Genomic DNA, 19175 nt, shown 5'->3' with positions numbered 1-19175 from the left:
ACCTTCTCCACTTGAGACATTATTCATACGAGGAGAAAATAACATTACACTCAAATGCAAATCCTTGACTGCGTTCGAAAATTTGCTCTAAATCCAGCATCGTTCGGTCGACCAATCAGGACGAGTAAATCTTGCCCCCTCTGATTGGTCGGTCGAGCTCCACCTCAGTCCGAAGTTACCGCGAATCGGACATAGTGTCGACATCTGTGGATCGATGCCAACAACCAGGCCGCCATTTTGGTCGCGGTATCGGTCGATTTACGACAGTAATAACGTTTACGTTCTCGGATCGCGTTGCATCGCAATAGTGATATCGCGAGCTCGTCGAGACGGCTATTGAGGCTCGAACGGACGTGATTAACGCGATTGCGACGAACGCGTGGACAGATATATAATCGGCAGACGAACTTACACCGTGTCACCTTGCATGAAGAGTTCCGGCCGCTCCGTCAGGAGGTTATCTCTTAACCAGAACAGCAGTCGCTTCAGGGTCCCTGGGGATTTTCGTGTCGTTAGCGAGGGATAAATCGAATCGCGCGTCTTTTTAACGCGGCCTACTCACATTCATCGCCAGGTAAGTTCAGCTCGTGCCTCTTCTTCTTGTCGAACAGTAATTCCGCCCCACCCCTGCAAGCACGATACGAGTGATTTATCCCGTTTTTCGAGGACGGTAAATTATTTTTTTTCGACCTTACCCGAACTCGACGGTGACAGATAGTCCAGCGACGCTCGATGACATCGTCGAGGGATGGAGTAGAGGTTAGAATAGAATTTCTGCGCGCGTGTTCCAAGAATGATCGGCGCTTCGACGTCACGACGTTTCCGCTGTTTATTGCGTCTGATTCGCGTGTTCACGGGATCAACATTGAATAAAAAAAAAAACAAAGGTGCCTCAACTCTCAATCGCACATATATATGTGCACGAATATATATACATCGAGGGAGGATCGATTGCTGCGATGAAATAAAATCAAAAGAGATTTTCCTGCGATTTTCCGCGACGCTCGGCGGCGCGCGCATGCGCGCCAGTGACGTTTGAGTTGACGTTTGGAGGCGCGCGCATGCGCGCCAGTGACGTTGAGTTTGACGTTTGAGGCGCTTGTCGCGCGATACGCGGAAAAAGCTACGTTTCCTCCTAGAATTAATTAATAAATTTCTTCAGGTAATTATTTGAATGATTTAACCTTCGATCGAAGTGACGGTAAATAATCAAATAAATTCCCAGACGAGGTAAAATGCGATCGCTTGGTTATCACGTGATACGTACGGCCCTGCGATGTGAGGGTCATTAATCTTGCGGGGATTACGACTCGATATCGGAAAAAAGGGTTCACCTAGTGTACGAATTTCCTTCGCTAACAGCTCGTCTCGTCGAAGCGTAAGAGCGCTCCAAATTTATTCGCGACGCGATGTAAGCAAATCGATAGAGCAACCTCTCTCCCGCGTTGGATTATCACGAAGGAGATATCGCTTAGTGTGTTCCGTGTAATGGCGGCTGACGAAAGAGTGCCTTCCATCGCACGCGCCACGTAAACTTCGCCGGCGAGCGACTCGATCGGGAATAAATCGCGAACGGATATCGCCGCGATTGTCCTCGGACCCCAAGTGTCATCGTTCGCTAAAAAAAATCTGTGATTCCTTCCCGTAGCTCCCCACGATGTCGGACAACAGCGAACACCCGCCCGACGACAACGAGGCGGAGACGAAGACGATAGAGGATCTTCCGAACGATTCGTCCAAGAGCGAGGTGAAATTAATGAATCGAACAGACGCGGCTATGCTGGAGGACGAGGAGATGCCGACGTACATCAGCGTGTCCAGCACGTCGAGACGCGACGACTCGGACGTCGTCAACGCGAAACAGCAGGAGAATATGCCCCAGGAGAGCATGTCCCAGGAGAACATGTCCCAGGAGATGGAGGAAGATTGTAGTCAAAGTCCTTATCATAGTGATAATCAGGCGCCAAGCAGTGTGTACGTTTTGTCATCCGAAGAGGATATGGATCAGCATCCTTATAATGATGAAGACGACGAAGATGAATACGATGGCGACACTGATGGTAAAGTAATACACAGAATTAAATCAACTTAGCATATATTGTTTTCTCAAATAAATAATTAGTAAGGTAAATGGCTATAACTTTGTCAAGCCTTCTTAAAATTAAATAAATTAAGCAATCTCGTGTATATCGACTATATTTCCCGATTTGAAACGATTTGAACATCGTCAAAGGTTTGACGAAATTAGCTATTTATCTTATATTTGTAACATCGATAATTATATAATTTTTGCGCTTAGTTTTACAAAGTTATATATGAAATAATCATTAATATATATATGTACATATATACACAATTTAATCATAATTATTGTATTATTTACATAGATATGGGAAATTTGGAGCTTGACAATGAATTGGATCCAGAAGATTCAGGTAATAGGAGACATTTGATGGACGAAGAAGATGAGGATGAAGATGATGAGATGGATAAAAGGGATGATGAAAAATGTTTACGACAAATACATGATGATGATACAATGGATAATAATTTCGAGCTGTATTGTGATGGAAGATCTGATGATTTTGTCTTAAATAGAAGACTAAAATATCCTGACAAGGAAAAGAGTCTTTCTCTTCAAGACTTGAATATGTCCAAGAACAAAATTGAATATATACAAAGAAAATATTTGTGTGATCCATATAATAAGAAATTTATGAACGTTGCACAAGAGCCTATAATGTATTCCGTGTTACAGAAAAAGCAGTCGACATCAGAAAAATATCATCATGTACAAAGCAAAGTCAAACTTTATATTAAAGATGTAAAAGAACAAAATAGACGTTCCGCAGAAAATCATATGAAGCAGAATCAGGAAGATACGATTCATAACAAAAGTAACACTAACCATAAGAACAATGATGTAAAAGAGACAAAGCTTACAGTAACCAACAAGACAATAAAAGATTATGCCGAAAGAACAATTAAAGAGTTGGAAACCGCAGAAGCATGTGAGGGAGATAAAATAACTTTCAGTACTTCTCCAATATTAAATGGTCAAGATAATAAAAATTATTTAGAATCGATACATGAGGAATCTACACAGGATGAAAGAGATCCTTTGAACATTACAAAAAAGATGCAAAAACAGAATGGAACAGTTGAAGACAAACAATTAAAGCTTAATTTTCCTGAAGCAGCAACTTTTAATGAAGAAGTCTCACATTATGAAAATGCTATGCAGCCATCTTCTATTCCAAATGGTCATCAAGAAGAATCAACAGTACTTTTTAATTCACATACATTAAATTGTGAGGAATTTGTGCACAACATTTCTAATCCTAGTCAAAAAATTGATCTAAATAAAAATGCACATGTTACTAAGCAAGAAAATATTCAACCTGAAACATACAATAATGCAGAGCTGATGGATATGTCCATAAATAATGATGATACAACTTGTCTCTTAAAAATTGAAAACATTAAGAGCATTAAGACAATGTCAGATGAAATAAAAAATAATAACGAGCAAGTAAGCTCAGGCAAGATAAATGAAAAAATCCAGAACTATATTGCCACATTAAAAAATGAGTTATATGAAAGAGATGTAAGACATGATAAGTTGTTCAATGCATTTCACGAACAAGTTATGGAGAATATAAAATTAAAAGACAAAATAAAAGAGCTGAAGAAATCTTTAGCAAAATATGAGAAGAAAAGCAAACCTCCAGAACAGAAAGTTGCATCAATTCAAACAGATGACATTAAAACAATTGCACCTGAAAAACACCACAAGGAAGCAGAATCTACACACATAAAGCAATCTAATAATAAAATATTAGGTAATAGTGTCGCCTCGACATTAAGCTCTATAGATCAGTGGAGTGATGGCGCTTGTAATTTATCGATATCGATGAAACCACCTGAAGCAGTAAAAACGTTACATTCTGATGATAGTATAATGTTGACCAATGGTACACCAGCAAAAACAACTCGATCACTATCTCGCACATTTATTACTTCGTCCCGAATCTTACAAACTCTTTCAAATATTACACAAGGAAAAACAAAATTAGAAAGTCCTTTGGTACAAAATTCAAAGAGAAGATTAAGTGAAAATTCAATGACAGAACTGCAAAATGATGATGGTAGATGTCAAGTTGTCAATGGTAGTTGTCGACCATCTAGCTCTAAAAAAAGAAAGATTGAGGATATTGAACCATCTAGTTTTCTATCTTCCAAAGCTTATGAAACTGCTACAGAATCACATCTAAAGTTAAATAATTTACCTAATGATTCACAGTTTAAGCATCCATGTGATTTGGTAAAAGAGAAAGTGGAATCACAAGAAAATTCTTTTAATATCAACACAAGCCAATTAGAAACTTCTGCTTCTATGGAAGAAAATATGGAAATGTCTGATGATCAAGATGATAATGTAAAATGCTTCGTATATCACGAGAGTGAAAATAGTAAAGATCATAGTTTTCTAATCATAGCAAAAGAACCTGCAAAAGAAAAGACTGTTAATGAAAAAAGACGAGAAGGTGGTCCATACATAGTTGGTAATATAGAAGTAAGAATGTCTGAAATTAATGGAACAATCAACATTTGGGGAAAAGAAGTAAGTAACTTTACAAATTTTATATATATATGTGTGTGTGTGCGCGCGCGCGCGCGCGTGTGTGTGTGTGTGTGTAATCAAATTATATTATAATTTATAAAATTATATAATTATATTACATATATATATATTATAATTATATTATAATTACATATATCATATATATTATATTATATAATTATATATATTACAAGATATACATAAATATTCTAAGATTTTGCCTCATAATTATTCTAAAATGTTTTTTTCAGATCAGTCAAGAATCGACAGCCGAAACTGGAATAGAAAATGAGATAGAAATATCTACTAAAGGGATAAATGATAAAAAATGTTTTTGCTTACAAAAGACACCACATACCAGGTTTAATGGCAATAATTTAGTATGTTCGACAAGTAAAAAATGTAAAACTCCTCCTACATTTGACCTCTCTTCAGCCGTGTCTAATTTTTCATGCACACATTCACCTTCATTTAATATGGCAAAAGCATCCTGTTCAACAGATGCACAGAAAGCACATGCAAATACCCTACTTAATCCAAGCATATGTGTTTCCTCTTGCGAAGATTATGAATTGTCAAAAGATCATAAAGAATGTTCAAAACATAAACAAACACATGACCAAGAAAAATTACATTCCTGTTGCATTCATAATGTAGATTTATTAGAGCAGAATTGTTCCTTACATAAAGAAAAACAGAAGTTTGAAGATAATTTTAATTGTAGCAAAGAAAAACTAAACACCAAGGAACATCGGCGAAGTTTTTCAAGAAACCTACAACCTAACAAGCATTTACATAAAAATATTGTTAATTCTACCATAGAAGAACCTACGTATAAATGTCAAACAGCAGCATATCATGACACGCTACATGATCCAAGAGAAACTTGTCAAGAGAGTCATAAATGTTGTAACACATTGAAAGAGACTTGTACATGTGAGCCGCAATCAATAAGTATAGATCGAGATTGTAACGAGTCGTGTAATCATCTTTCTCCTAATTTACGTGACGAAGAACCATTAATAACATTAAAACAATGTAGCGAAACACCAGAGGTAAGTTGCATAATTCTATTTGAATATTTTATAAGGATTCGCGATTATAACTATATATTTTCTTTTCTCTTAGACAAGACGACGAAGATTAAGTGGGAAAAGAGTGCGAGGACTCCTAATGGACCTCATACGAGGATGCGGAGATTGTTACAATTCCAATCCATCTAATAGTAACAAAAACTTTATGCACAAGAAGGAATGTTATTTAACGAATTGTCCTCAACAAATCAAAATTTCGTCATGTACATCTCCGGAACCATCATGTTCAAACTCAGGACAACCTGTTGGAAGGTATATTTTCATAAACAAATATTTCTCAACAACTTTTCCAATATTATATACAATAATATGTGATATACAGTAATAATTATATACAGTAATATATAATATTATTATTTATAAAATTTAGTCAATTTTTTTGTTAATGTGTATACATATATATGTATACACATATATATGTATATATGTGTATGTATATGTATATACATGGATGTTAATTTTTATGAAAGCACAAAATTTCAAGTTGTGTTAACAAAAAAATTGGCTAAATTTGATAAATAATAATGTTATATATTACTGTATATAATTATTACTGTATATCACATATTATTGTACAATTTATTCATTTAAGTTATTATATATGTATATATATATATGTATATATATATATTAAGTTATTATATATGTATATGTATATAATAACTTAAATGAATAAATTTTATATATATATTATATATATATATATATATATATATATATATATATAATTATAACTTAAATATATATATTTTTTTTCTTATTCATTTATTTAAGTTATTACATTTATTTAAGTTATTATTAAAATCATTTTATATTGGTTTACAGATGCTGTCATGCTTATGCACAGCGAATTGAATCTCAGCTGGAGGAATTTCGAGTAGAAATGGAAAGAGTGCGATCGCGTTCGGATGCTATTCTTAATATGCTCAATATGCTTCATTCAGATGCGAACTAAAGGAATTCATATCTCTGAATGTTAGGTATTTCTTTTTCATATGTACATATATCATCTTATCTGAATTTTCACAATTCGTTTTTTTTTTAATTGGTAATTGCAATATTGTGACATTCTATTTCATATACTATATATATTTCACTTCTTTCAGCTTGTTTTCCTTTAATCAATTATTGCAGTACTATCATATGCTACATTCTTTTACTTCAATGCTTATAAATATAGTGAAAGTTTGTTAAATAAAAATATATATGTAATGAAAAAGGAATATTCATTCAATATGCATTTCTAATAATATACATGCTAATTTTTGTTAAAGTTTCTGATAAATTAATGCTTTGTTATATCTGTATACATAGCATTTTTTTCTATATGAAAAAATTAGACTATGAAATAAATCCATATTAATGATAATGAAATCAACAACTATACTATATAATGAATACATAGGTTTTGGCTTTGCTTTTTTATATTTTATGTATTGTTTAAAATTTACACATATATTTATAAAAATGATGATGATATAACAATTATCAATCAATTTTCTCAGTTGTTTATTAGGATGTCATATTATTTAGAATATAAATGCACGAGATTTAAGTGCTGCAACAAAATAGTATACTTCGATTTCGTTACGTTAAACAAAAATATATCATTATTATTGAAAAATTATATGTGTAGTTTTTAATAGTTGCAATCGCAGGAATCGTCTGCTGGCAAAGCACCTGTCGGTGTTTCTCCTTGGCCGAGAAAGATATTACTATAAGAAGTCTTGAGATAATTTACGTGGCCTTGTAAGGATTTTATGCGGCCTTGCGCGTGTTTAAATGCCTCGTTCAAATTATTTATTTGACTCTGCATCTTTTGTCTGATCTACATACGTTAAAACGAAAAGCAAACCGTGATAGATACATCATTGCCCCTGTTAAAATTTTTACCTCGTAACAGCAATTGTTACCTCATCTCTGTCACGTTGAGCAGCACGTGCCGTTGCTCTACATTGTGCTAATTGTCTTTCCATTTCAGCGATCTGGCCTTGCATCGATCTTCGCATAGTTTCGCATCGTTCCTTCGTTCTCGCTACTTGCCGAGCAGAATCCTCTCTTATCTTAAATAAAAAGGAAATCCAGCTCTTCTCTTTACTTTATCATATACTTTATTATTTTAGAATCAACGCACACAACATACCTGCTCCAACATCGACGACAGTTGCGTGTTCTCGTGCATTTTCTCGTCGATGCGTTTTTGCAACTGCGCTTCCTGTTCGTCAAATCGTGCCAATGTGTTTTTCATTCTCTCATTTTCATGTCGCAACTCGCTGCACTTTCTTTCTATCTCCTCGAATTTAGCGGATTCGTGATTCTTTTTATCCTACAAGCAATTATTTTTCACCAAAAATTTTGTTTGTTTATTAAGTTTTTTTATTAAGCTAATAAATTGCAACCTGAAGTGCCTGATGTTCTGGACGCAACATGTCTAACTGATCTTGCAAAGTTTGAATCTTATCCTTGCATCCTAGCAATTCCCGTGACAGATCTTCGCAGTTGCGTTCAGCGACTAGGCGCATCTGTTGCGCTTCTTGCATCTTTATTTGCATTTGTTTCAGGATATCGGGTAGCGGTGCAAGTTCGGCTAATTTTTCTTGAAATTGATTCTATTATATGTTAATATATACATATGTATATTATAGAATAAGAATTTTTCTAAATGATCTAAATAACAAATTACAATAATATTAATGTTTGACATACTTTAACCCGTCCAATTTCTAAAGTTACATTCTCATTCATTCGTGCATTATCCATTTCCATAAGATCCAGCTGTCGACGCTGTTCTTCAACTTGTTGCTGGGCCTATTTTAATTAGTTTGTTTTCAGTTTTATAAAATTATTTACGCTCGAGAATAATTAAGTCTGATAAAATTTAACTGATAAATCGTAACGGTACCGACTTGTAAATATTTATTGCGATAATCTTCCAGTTGGGCAGCTTGATCCTGAATCAAAGAACGAAGCTCCTCTAATTCATCCTGCGCTTCACGAAAGCGTTGTTTCGCCACCATTAAAGACTGTTCCTGTTCGATGAGTTGTTCCTTTTGACCTGTTTTGAAATTAATTCGTATTTATATATTTTAGACATTTAAAATGAAGTTGTGAAAGATGAGACTTCGTCTATAAAAGAAAAAAAGATATTGCCTTCAAATTTTCCTCTTTCCGTTTCTAAAAGCTTCAGCCGTTCTTGAACATCTATCAATTTTATCTCCATTCGTTCTTTCTCTTCCTTTGCATCCCGCGTATCCTGTTTGAACTTTTCCGCTTCTGTTCTCATACATGATACCTCGCATAATTTGCTCTTATAATCATCCTGAAGACGGGCATATTGTTCGCGAAGATCGCGTAATTGCTGTTGAGCGCTAACACTGCTCTAAAATCATTGATATTCTGTGATTTTATTCAAGGTGGTCAATGAAATTTTCTCCCCATTATAGTCTTACCATGGCTGCGTTTGTACAGGAATCAGTTGCAGTCATCTATATTTGACAAAAAAAATGTATTTGCTTGCTATTTAATAAATTTTTATTCATTCGCATGATGAAGAAAATAAATAAATGGTTTATATATATATATATATATATATATATATATATATATATATATATTATATATAATTATGCAAACTATATAATCAAACTAAATAAATAATATAGTTTGATTATATATAAATTATAGAATAATATATAAATAATATATAAATTATATAATACATTATATTTATAATATATTATTATTTAAAATATTTATAATATATTTATTTATTTTATATATATATATATATATATATATATATATATATGTATGTATGTATGTATGTATGTATGTATGTATGTATGTATGTATGTATGTATATTATTAATATATTATTGATATTATTTATAATATTTATAATATATTTATATAATATATAAATTTATATAATATATGAATTATAGAATTATATCGATAAAATGAAATATATATCAAAATAAATATAGAAACTTGTATTGTTTGAAAATCTTAGAGAATATAAGTAAGAAATAATCGGAAAGTGTATAGGTGTTACAGGTATCTGAGCGGCAGGCCCTTTCAACGCAAGTCCCGGGGTCACACACGTCGAGGGTGGAGGTGGACAACAAGCACATGGTGCACAAGGTCCAGTACACTTGAGCAATTTACGTTGTTGTTCCAGTTGTTGCCGCTCTCGTTGCACATTCGCTAACTCCATCTGCATATTACGTACCTCGGTTTCCATACTACCTAACTGTTGTTCCTGAAGAAGTCGAGATGAAGCCATATTGCAGCTTTAGATTCGCTCAATTAATCTCTTTTTGCATAATAAACATTAGTATAATATATTATAATATATTATAATATATTATATTATAAATATTATAAATTATATATATATAAAATAAATATATTAATATATTATAAATATTATAAATAATATATTATAAATATATTATAATATATTATTAAAATACTATACAATTTATATATTATATTATATATTATTATAGAATATATAGATTTTATTATTCTATGTAGCTGATACACAAACAGAACTATAAGAGAATAAATTAGAAGAGGAAGAAATAGAAAATATATCTAGAACGTACGAAAATTATTCTCCTCACTGCTTGTACCACGATGTTACCACATATCTTTTATAAAAAAAATATTGAAATTGTGTTTAAGGAAATTTTTTATTATTTTTCTTAAATCGTCCTCGACTTACTATCCTCAAAAAGATTATAATGATTTACTCAGTTCTTAAGACTTACCAGTTGTTTAGTGCTAGTACCATAGGTGGCGAGTTTATCTTCCAGTTCTGCGGGACACGGTCCCCGAGGAAGTGGTGGCTTAACAATAGCTGGACCGCGGGAATACATCTCCACGTTTTGCAAAGGATTGTTATCTACGAAACAACGATCGTCCGTTCTCGAGCCGCCTCCCGTGAGCCTTGGTGAATCTGATCGATTAAACATTCAGATAATGAATAGAAGAATTTATCAAGAATATTTATTATTATATAATTATAATATAATATTTAATATAATTAATTAGCTTCTAATCAGATTATTTTTCAACTGGCAGACTACTATTGGTAATTATAAGCTGTCTTACTGCATGCGGTTTCCGTAGTCGGTGATAGAGTATCAACGAACTGAAGACAACATTTGCATCGGCAGTAAACGTCGTCCTGAGGTTGCGTACTGACATGCGGACGAGGAGGTAATGATGGCGGTGTCAATGGGGGAGACGAAGCAACACCTGGGCAGGTGTAACAGCAGGTAGAACTAATCACTAACTGATTCAAATTGGACAATTGACGGCTCAGCTCCGTATTCTCTTTGACAATTATACGCATTTCTGCCTGGAGGGCGCATACCTTCCTCTGTAAACTCTCGAGAGCCGTGTCCTTCTCCAGTAAGGCTTCCTCTAGCTTGTACCTGTTTACGGAAAAGCACGGCTTTCCATGTATTCGTGATCTTCCGTTTGCTTTATTTTAAAATCGGACGAGAATAGGGAGTATTTAAGCAAAATATTGTAAAATACACACTTTTCTTTAAAAATGAAATCTTCAAATTGCACATTTAATTCATTGTTATAAAATCGGTATATCGGGTTACGTATGAATGACATATGATTGACATGCTTCAATATTTGAAAACATCGTCGCCGAGGGAACGGTATAACTTTCAAACATTTTTCGACTTTCTATTATTCTACACCAATAAAACAACTATTAAAAAATTTCTTGTAAACCGGGTGTTCTTAAAAAATTAATCGGGAAAATCCTTTTCTTTAATTCAAATGTAATTATTTTAAATAAGATTTAACTCTACGTAAATTTGTCTGTTTTTAATATGTAAATTTTTATCTAATTATAAGATTTAATTAAAAAATGTTAATAAGTTTGATATATATATATATATATATATATATATATATATATATATATGTTATCCAATTATCCGCGATTTAATTAAATACTAAACTATTTATATCTTTCTATTTGTAGTATAGATTTTATCTATAAATTTTTATGTTTTATATTTGTTTAGACTTTATGATATGCAAGAAATGAGCATACTTTCCCCCTTCCAGTTGTGCGTTTTCCTTAACTAGTTTTTCTTGCATCGTTAAGGATTCTGTCAGTTTTCCAGTTAATTTTTCAAAACACTTTTCTCTCCCTTTTCGCTCGCCATCTGCTATGACGATTTTTGGAAGCATATCTTCCGTGTAACCGCAAACAATCACTCTTGGAAGTCTGATTTCATACAAAAATAAATGCTGGAAAATATCTCACAATTAATTAGCATTTTTAACTTACTTATCTTCAGGGTAGGCTATTTGCGGTAACTCAAAGCGATCCTCCTCGGGAATCCTTTTTAAGGGTTCTATGTCTTTTTTTTCCTTGTCAACTTCCTCTTCCTTTTCTTCTATAACTTCTTCCATCTCGACGCTTACATCTTCAATTTGTTTTAGCTTTTCTCGTGTCTGTAATATTTATTATCTGTTAGAATATATCTCTATCTCATTTTTCTAATATGCATCATTACAGAACTATATTTTGCGTCGAGCTTGTCGCAAAGATACAATTATGTGTAAAATAATTTACCAAAATTGTACTACTAAATATATTTTTGTAGTACTTTTTCAAGTTTTTGTGTCAGCTGTTCGAGTTCAGCTACTTTTGACATGAGGATATCTTGCTTCTCTTGAATTATTAACGTGTCTTCCTCTGTTAATTCGGGTTTCTAGTAGATTAAAGAGAATGAATTATAAATATTATTAAGTTTTTCATTAAATATATAACAATGTGTGAAATATTATACATCTAATAACTCTTGAACTTCACGCTTCAGATTTTGAATCTCCTCTGCTAATATAATACATTTCTCATTCATTTCTTTTAATTCTTTAATTATATCTTCAGTTGAAACAGGTGAGATGATTGTTGGTATCTGATTATCTGCAAATTCATCAAATTTCATTATTTTGTCTGCAATTTTAAATCATACTTGTAATAATTTTGAACAATCGTGGGTAGATTTATCTATTTCTATTCTAAACAATTAAAATGTATATTTTTCGCAGTATTAGATTGATTAGAATAGGATAAGGATATCTCTCTCAAGTCACTTTTACCTTCTATTCTCTCAATTTTATCCTCATCTTTAATTGTGTCATCAATCTTATCTTCTTCAACTCTGCCTTTGTCTTTACTTTCATCTTCATTTTCATTTCTCTTTTCGGTTTTATCCTCTGCAATCTTACCTTCTTCAACTCTGTCTTTGTCTTTACTTATGTCTTCATTTTCATTTCTCTTTTCGGTTTTATCCTCTGCAAGATCTATCATTGTAGTAGGTGCTTCATCTACGATAGCTATTGATTCCTTTTCTTTCTCAGGTTGTTCTTCTAATATTTCACTGTCTTCTATTTCGGCCATATTTCTATGTAAGTATATTATTATTTCAGAATATTAATTAATTGAATATAAAAATGCTACAGGAATAAATAAATTGTTACATTGAATTATATTGTTGATTGTAAATTAAATTGTTTTGCTGTAATTTTCGCACGGATGTTGACGTTTTTGTTTGGAAATTTTGAATTGTTTTTATTTGATTTCTTACATTCTCTTCTTTTGTCCTTTCATAGTCTTTATACTGAAAAGATTATTATGTTTATTATATCATGCATAGATTAATCTTATTATATCAAGTATACAGTTTAATTGTATGCTTGATATTTAATTGTATGTTTAATTATTAATTTTATTATACAAGGATATCTCTTTATCTTATTATTTTTTAAAGTATAAAATATATAATCAGTCGAATATAAAGATTGAAAACACTTAAGGTTTTATGACGTTTTTTATGATACAATAACATTACCGGTTTGAAAATATGCGGATCGGAGTCGATCTGTTGCGAAAAAGATTGCAAAAATAACGTTTCTATAAGAGGTTCTGATTTTGTGGTATTAGAAACTTTGAATAATTTTTCATTACAGATATTGAACGCTAATGGATACGCATCACGCAAATTCAAAGATTTTTTTAAGTCGAAGAGAGATTCCAGCGAACCAAACGCGTCTTCTTTCAAGCATGATGTAGTGCCATAATATTTATTGTTTTGTTGAAGTTCTGAATAGCTCCGTTTAGAATGTCGTCCCTTCGAATCGTAAGTGCTTCTCGCCTTAATCGGAAAACGTTCGTGTGTATGAGAATACTTTTGCGAAGGGGAATAACTTTTTATATGCGGTCGTCGTTTCTGCAACACAGAGTTTTGATCAGTTTCAGAAACATTTTGTAATCTTATATCTTATAATATTTTTTATATTAATAATTATATTTTCATAACATTTATATATATATATACGTAAAATAATTTAAAATATATATATTATATACATATATTTTTAATGTACGTAATAATTATGTGATATGATTAAAATATTAAAATATTACAATATAATAACACTAAGAAAATTTATTTTATATTCTTTAGAGTAATTAGAATATATTGTAAACATGTTGCAAGATATGTCATAAGAAGTTTGATGTATTCTGACATAAGACATCACATATACAGATTTTTAAGATTAATCACATATTTTCATGTAAAAAAACACAAATATTTTATTCAAAAACGTTAATTTTACCTTCATATTTTTACCTTCAAATTAAAACCGTTCTTTGATTGATCTCACAAAATATAATGTATGTATAGTGCGAGAAGCCTATAAATTCTTCGGTACTTCGTGTGTGATAAAGTTATATTATACTGTCAAATTGTCCAAGAGAGATAATTTGAATATACTTGGAAAGTATTTTTGCGTGACTTTACCAGAAAGAAAGGGATTGTAAAATATATTAAATATAAAAAGAAATTAAATATCATGTAAGTAATGTCATCATATATTTTACTCACTTCAAAATATTTCGAAATTCTTTTCGTTGAACACGCACAATGCGTACGTCAATTATTTTTATTTTATTCCTCGAGATTCGAGATATACCTGATGATATATATCTCTCTCTCTTTCTGTAGCAATTAATAAATTTATATCAATATTATATCATTAAATAATATTATATCACTAATAAATCGATAAAAAAATCTGTCTTTTGAAAAATAGTAAGGAGAATAGAAAAAGAAAAAATAGAAAAAGATAGTGAAAGATAGAGAATTTTAAAGAGAAATTTTCGAACCATTTTAAATGTAATTCCATCTTTTCATACAATAATTTATATTCTTATTATTTTCTTATTTAACATTATTGTTTATGTCAATCAATTTTCAATCTTTTTTTCCTTTTTAAATATTTATTATATTCTATTTCTTTAAAATTATTCTTTTTTTTCCTTTTTAAATATATTCTATTTCTTAAAAAAGATGTGCTAAAGGCTACGTTCTGATATAAACTGTCAGTTCTGAAAATCTATAATATATGTAACGTAAACTATAGATTTTCAGTACTGGCAGTAAATATCGGAACACAACCTTTCATTCACATGTGACGCACTATTGGTTAAAAAGTGGAGTATATCCAATGCATTCTGACCACTTGAATAAAAATTAAGGAACAAAATCTTAAAGAAAAAATTGATTATAATTAATTAATTTGATTTCTCCATTCTTATCTTTCTAAATATCTTACAACCGGCTCACTTTTTTATGCCAATGTTTATGTCATCAATCTCGATTACAAGATAAAGGTTATGGAAAACAGTAAGTGAAATAAATAACATTAATATGTATAAATGAAAGTATGTATGTACATTAATAATTATTCTGTACACGTAAGTAATAATTATAACTAATAATTATATAATTTAAAGACAAATGATATCTTTTTCTATCTTTCTATTTTTAATATTTTCTATTTAAAATCAAATTCCATTAAATTTCATTAATCATCCATCAATTATGATAATATTATAGACGAAAATTCAATGCAAATAGAAGAGCAACAAACTGCAGAGGATGAACATGAAGATGAACGCATTTCTTATAATGAAGAAAATAACATGCAAGATGACGATAAAAATGATGATCCAACTAACAGTTTGAAATCAAGTATGTTTGAATAATCATGTTATAAAGTTAATATTTGTTAGATATAGTTATACATATCTGTATTTTCATTTAAATATGATTAAATTCACAGCAAATACAGTAGATCCAAATTTGGATGTCTCGGATGTAGACTCTGATCAAGCATGTCCAATTTGCATGGAGCAATGGACAAGCTCAGGGGAACACCGCTTGTGTTGTTTACGCTGCGGACATTTGTTTGGACACAGTTGTATTCTGAGATGGCTACAACATTCTTGTAACAGTACAAATCGTCGTTGTCCACAATGCAACAAGAAGGCTTCAGTAAAACAAATTAGAATGTTATATGCAAAGAAACTAACAGCAATAGATACTGCAGAATATGATAAACTAAAGAATGAATTACTTCATGTAACAGCTGAAAAGAACCGTATACAAATGGAATTATCACAGTATGATATCCGTATGAAAGTATTTGACCAGCAAATGGCTTGTATGAAGAAACGTATTTCCGAACTGGAAAATCAACAATTAGAGATGGATGTTCATGAGAATCAAGATTATCATATTTTGGATCTCTCGATTAAAAAATTTCACCTGGAACGATCTATAGAGATCTGCAAAGAGGGTGGATGTCGTGTATTAGATTTTAATCGATGGCACAATATTTTGGCTGTTTCTCAGAAATCAACAAACATGCTGTTCAATGGATATGGCATAAGGAAAATTGATTGTGAATATTTCCATTCACGGCAATTTATTTTCTTACACACTCAGGCTATAAGAGATGTAACTTTTCATTCTTCGCAACAAATGCTCCTTCTCAGTGTCGGTTTTGATAAATGTGCAAAACTAATGGATATCCAGAATAATATGACAGTGCACACATATCAAACAGATCATCAACTTTGGAGTTGTTGTTGGTCAGGTGACAACCCACATATTTTCCTAACTGGTGCACAAAATGGATCCATCACTCAATTTGATATCAGACAAACTTCTGGTGCTGTTAATGTCCTAGATGGTCATGGTGACAGGTCGCCAGTTGTATCAATGGCAACAGTACCACCGAATCCTGATAGCGGTATCAGTAGGGGTGGATTTATAGCGTGCCGTTTTCATACGTGTTATGCATATGAGATTAAAGACAGCATATATTTACCCAAGCAGATCTTTTTAGAGGGTCCTTTTGTTTCAGTACGTTATGACAAGAGAAATCATCATTGTTTGATATCGTCTCGTCCTAATGCTAGGCAACCACACGCAAGACATGTAGTGTGTACTATTGGAAAAAATTTATCTAACGAAGAAGTAATTATGTGTAATACTGTACATACATTCCAAGCCGGCAATTCTCAACAACTTTTATCTCGACCATGTTACTTATATGCAGAAAACGACACATTAGTTGCAGCACATATAGAATCAAGTAGTAATATATCATTATGGAGTACAGCAAATGGCAAACAATTGCATAATCTTCCCGTATCAGATGCTGTTATGGATCTATGTTCGTTTGAAGCTAACAATTATTTATTTTTAGCAACACTTTCTGCAAAAAGACTTAGATTATATAATTATGGACAACTAACATAAAGTACAAATATACTATATGGTTTGTCTCGCCAATTATTGCGTGTGATACTTTGCGTGAGACATAATTGTCTCTTTGATATTAAAGCAGATTGAATTGTTAAAAATATACTTTTTTTTAAACTGTAATAATACACAAAACTCTTTAATTTATTGAGAAGACAAATATATACCTAAAATTTATTTATAACTATAATTTTTATTATTTTACACACAATGCATCACATTATATTTGGAATTCTTTGATTTAATTGGAATTTTATAAAATATATACTTGTAGAAAGATACTTATAATTCTCACAATTTTCGGATTAACTTAAAAATTATTTAGATTTATATATCATTATAATTTAAGAATATTATGCTTCTTTGTTTAAAATTTATAAAATTTTTCTTATAAATTGTAATTATTTTTTATAAATATTTATGTATGAGACAATTATACATAAATTGTATATATATTAGGACTTAAAAATTAAATGTTGCAAAAATGAGAGAGAGAGAGAGAGAGAGAGAGAGAAAGAAAGAGCGTCTTAATTATGTCATTCTTATATTTTAAGAAATTTTTCACAAAAAATTTTCGCATTTTGCATGTTCTTCCTAATAAGATTAAATTCATTATATTCTATTAGTTTATTCCGTTTTTGTACAATAATAGGTCATATCTGTATATGCACGTTTGAAATTAAATTTAACAATGTTTTTAGCAGGAAAAATATTTTTAATTCGAGAATTAAAAATTATGCAGTAGTAACTTTATACAGAAACATTTTTATCTACCATTTTATACATATATAGACTATTATACAAAAATTTTGAGAGAAATCCATATTCAACTTCTTGTACTATTATGTGATACATTTTATAAAATTTAGTACTAAATGATAATAGAAGAATGAAAAACTACACATTTTATTTTCTATTAACAAAAAAGGAGAGAAATGACTATATATTGAAATGAGAATAATATAAAAAAACTCATCCTAATATTTTTTTAGGAAATTTTATATATACATGATAAAAAGAAGTTCCTCTATATGTATAAAGAGACTAGTTACAAAGTTAGAACAATGAAAAAAAAGAACTATTTATTTTTTCATCATATTGAACATTACAGCGATTAAAACATTATAAAAGATGAAAACGGATTTCATCCATAAACTCATATGTAGAATCATATTCTATAAGCTGAAATTTAAAAGATAAAGAGCAAAACAGTCTTTATACAATCGACTGATATCTATAATTTCTAACAGTCTATATGAAAATTAATACAACAAATTATATAGCAGAGATATAATTAAATGTCTATCCCTTCCTAATATAACACACATGATTTAACATTTGATTGTACAAAAAACTATGCACTTCTGCATCATATACATTATTATACAAATAATGAGCTAATTAAATTTTCATCTTTATCTTCTAGCTATGCTGTATCTCTTGCTTTGTAATTTTTTACACATACACAAGTTATCAAATTAAATCATCTATTTTTTTTTATTGAATATAAAGATCAGAAGCAACATGCTAATTTATCTCAATCTTTCTGAATCTTATTCTTTTTTGAGCTTTGTAATATAAAATTTAAAGATTGATAAATAAATGCCACTTATGCCTGAATCTGGAATGTACACTGCATGATACGAATATAAAAAGAATGATAGGTATATATACCCGCAAACACGTAAATATCTGTGATATAATTTCCACCATCTCATGTAAGCCAACACCAGAAATGTACAAATGTAAGATATTAACAAAGTGATTAAGTGAATATTTTTACAAGTCATGTAC

At 31.0% G+C, this 19175-nt stretch overlaps 4 protein-coding genes across 7 annotated transcripts in view; 2 read left to right on the top strand and 2 right to left on the bottom strand.

Moving 5' to 3' along the window:
* The window catches only part of LOC105258383 (ubiquitin-related modifier 1), an 86913-nt gene extending 85910 nt beyond the window's left edge, over positions 1-1003 (bottom strand). For both annotated transcript variants that reach the window (XM_011269606.3, XM_020029744.2), the window contains exons 1-3: positions 696-1003; positions 563-627; positions 413-494 (exon numbers count right to left, since the gene is read on the bottom strand). In XM_011269606.3, the coding sequence (XP_011267908.1) occupies positions 413-494; positions 563-627; positions 696-739 (191 nt within the window). In that variant the 5' untranslated portion in view covers positions 740-1003. The remainder of the gene's footprint in view (positions 1-412; positions 495-562; positions 628-695) is intronic.
* On the top strand, positions 236-9945 carry LOC105258384 (MATH and LRR domain-containing protein PFE0570w). 3 transcript variants are annotated; one of them, XM_011269608.3, is made up of 7 exons: positions 236-574; positions 1649-2060; positions 2388-4624; positions 4876-5679; positions 5753-5970; positions 6544-6698; positions 9766-9945. In XM_011269608.3, the coding sequence occupies exons 2-6, from the start codon at positions 1658-1660 to the stop codon at positions 6671-6673; spliced, it is 3792 nt and encodes a 1263-aa protein (XP_011267910.1). In that variant the 5' UTR covers positions 236-574; positions 1649-1657; the 3' UTR covers positions 6674-6698; positions 9766-9945. The 3 variants fall into 3 exon arrangements, with proteins under 3 accessions (XP_011267910.1, XP_011267911.1, XP_011267912.1); XM_011269609.3 differs by lacking the exon at positions 9766-9945 and adding an exon at positions 6825-6897; XM_011269610.3 differs by lacking the exon at positions 236-574 and adding an exon at positions 1077-1162.
* LOC105258385 (early endosome antigen 1) lies at positions 7165-14042 on the bottom strand (the record flags this gene model as incomplete). The annotated part of the gene is given in 17 exon segments (XM_025410968.1): positions 7165-7546; positions 7632-7781; positions 7862-8044; positions 8118-8327; positions 8425-8526; positions 8625-8773; positions 8869-9148; positions 9788-9979; positions 10494-10681; positions 10837-11162; positions 11807-11983; positions 12047-12213; positions 12369-12473; positions 12552-12772; positions 12865-13169; positions 13246-13385; positions 13617-14042. Coding segments are annotated over 17 exon segments (3510 nt in total), but the record flags the coding sequence as incomplete, so codon positions are not given.
* A 1132-nt stretch (positions 14043-15174) lies between these two features.
* Positions 15175-17522, top strand: LOC105258382 (E3 ubiquitin-protein ligase RFWD3). Its single transcript, XM_011269605.3, has 3 exons — positions 15175-15455; positions 15669-15803; positions 15895-17522. Exons 1-3 carry the CDS (start codon positions 15446-15448, stop codon positions 17376-17378), a joined length of 1629 nt encoding a protein of 542 aa, XP_011267907.1. The 5' UTR covers positions 15175-15445; the 3' UTR covers positions 17379-17522.
* Positions 17523-19175: the final 1653 nt, after the last annotated feature.

The sequence above is a fragment of the Camponotus floridanus genome, unplaced genomic scaffold, assembly GCF_003227725.1.
Source record: "Camponotus floridanus strain SB8 unplaced genomic scaffold, Cflo_v7.5 scaffold36, whole genome shotgun sequence".
Lineage (NCBI taxonomy): Eukaryota > Metazoa > Arthropoda > Insecta > Hymenoptera > Formicidae > Camponotus > Camponotus floridanus.
This window is presented reverse-complemented; position numbering and strand designations above follow the sequence as displayed.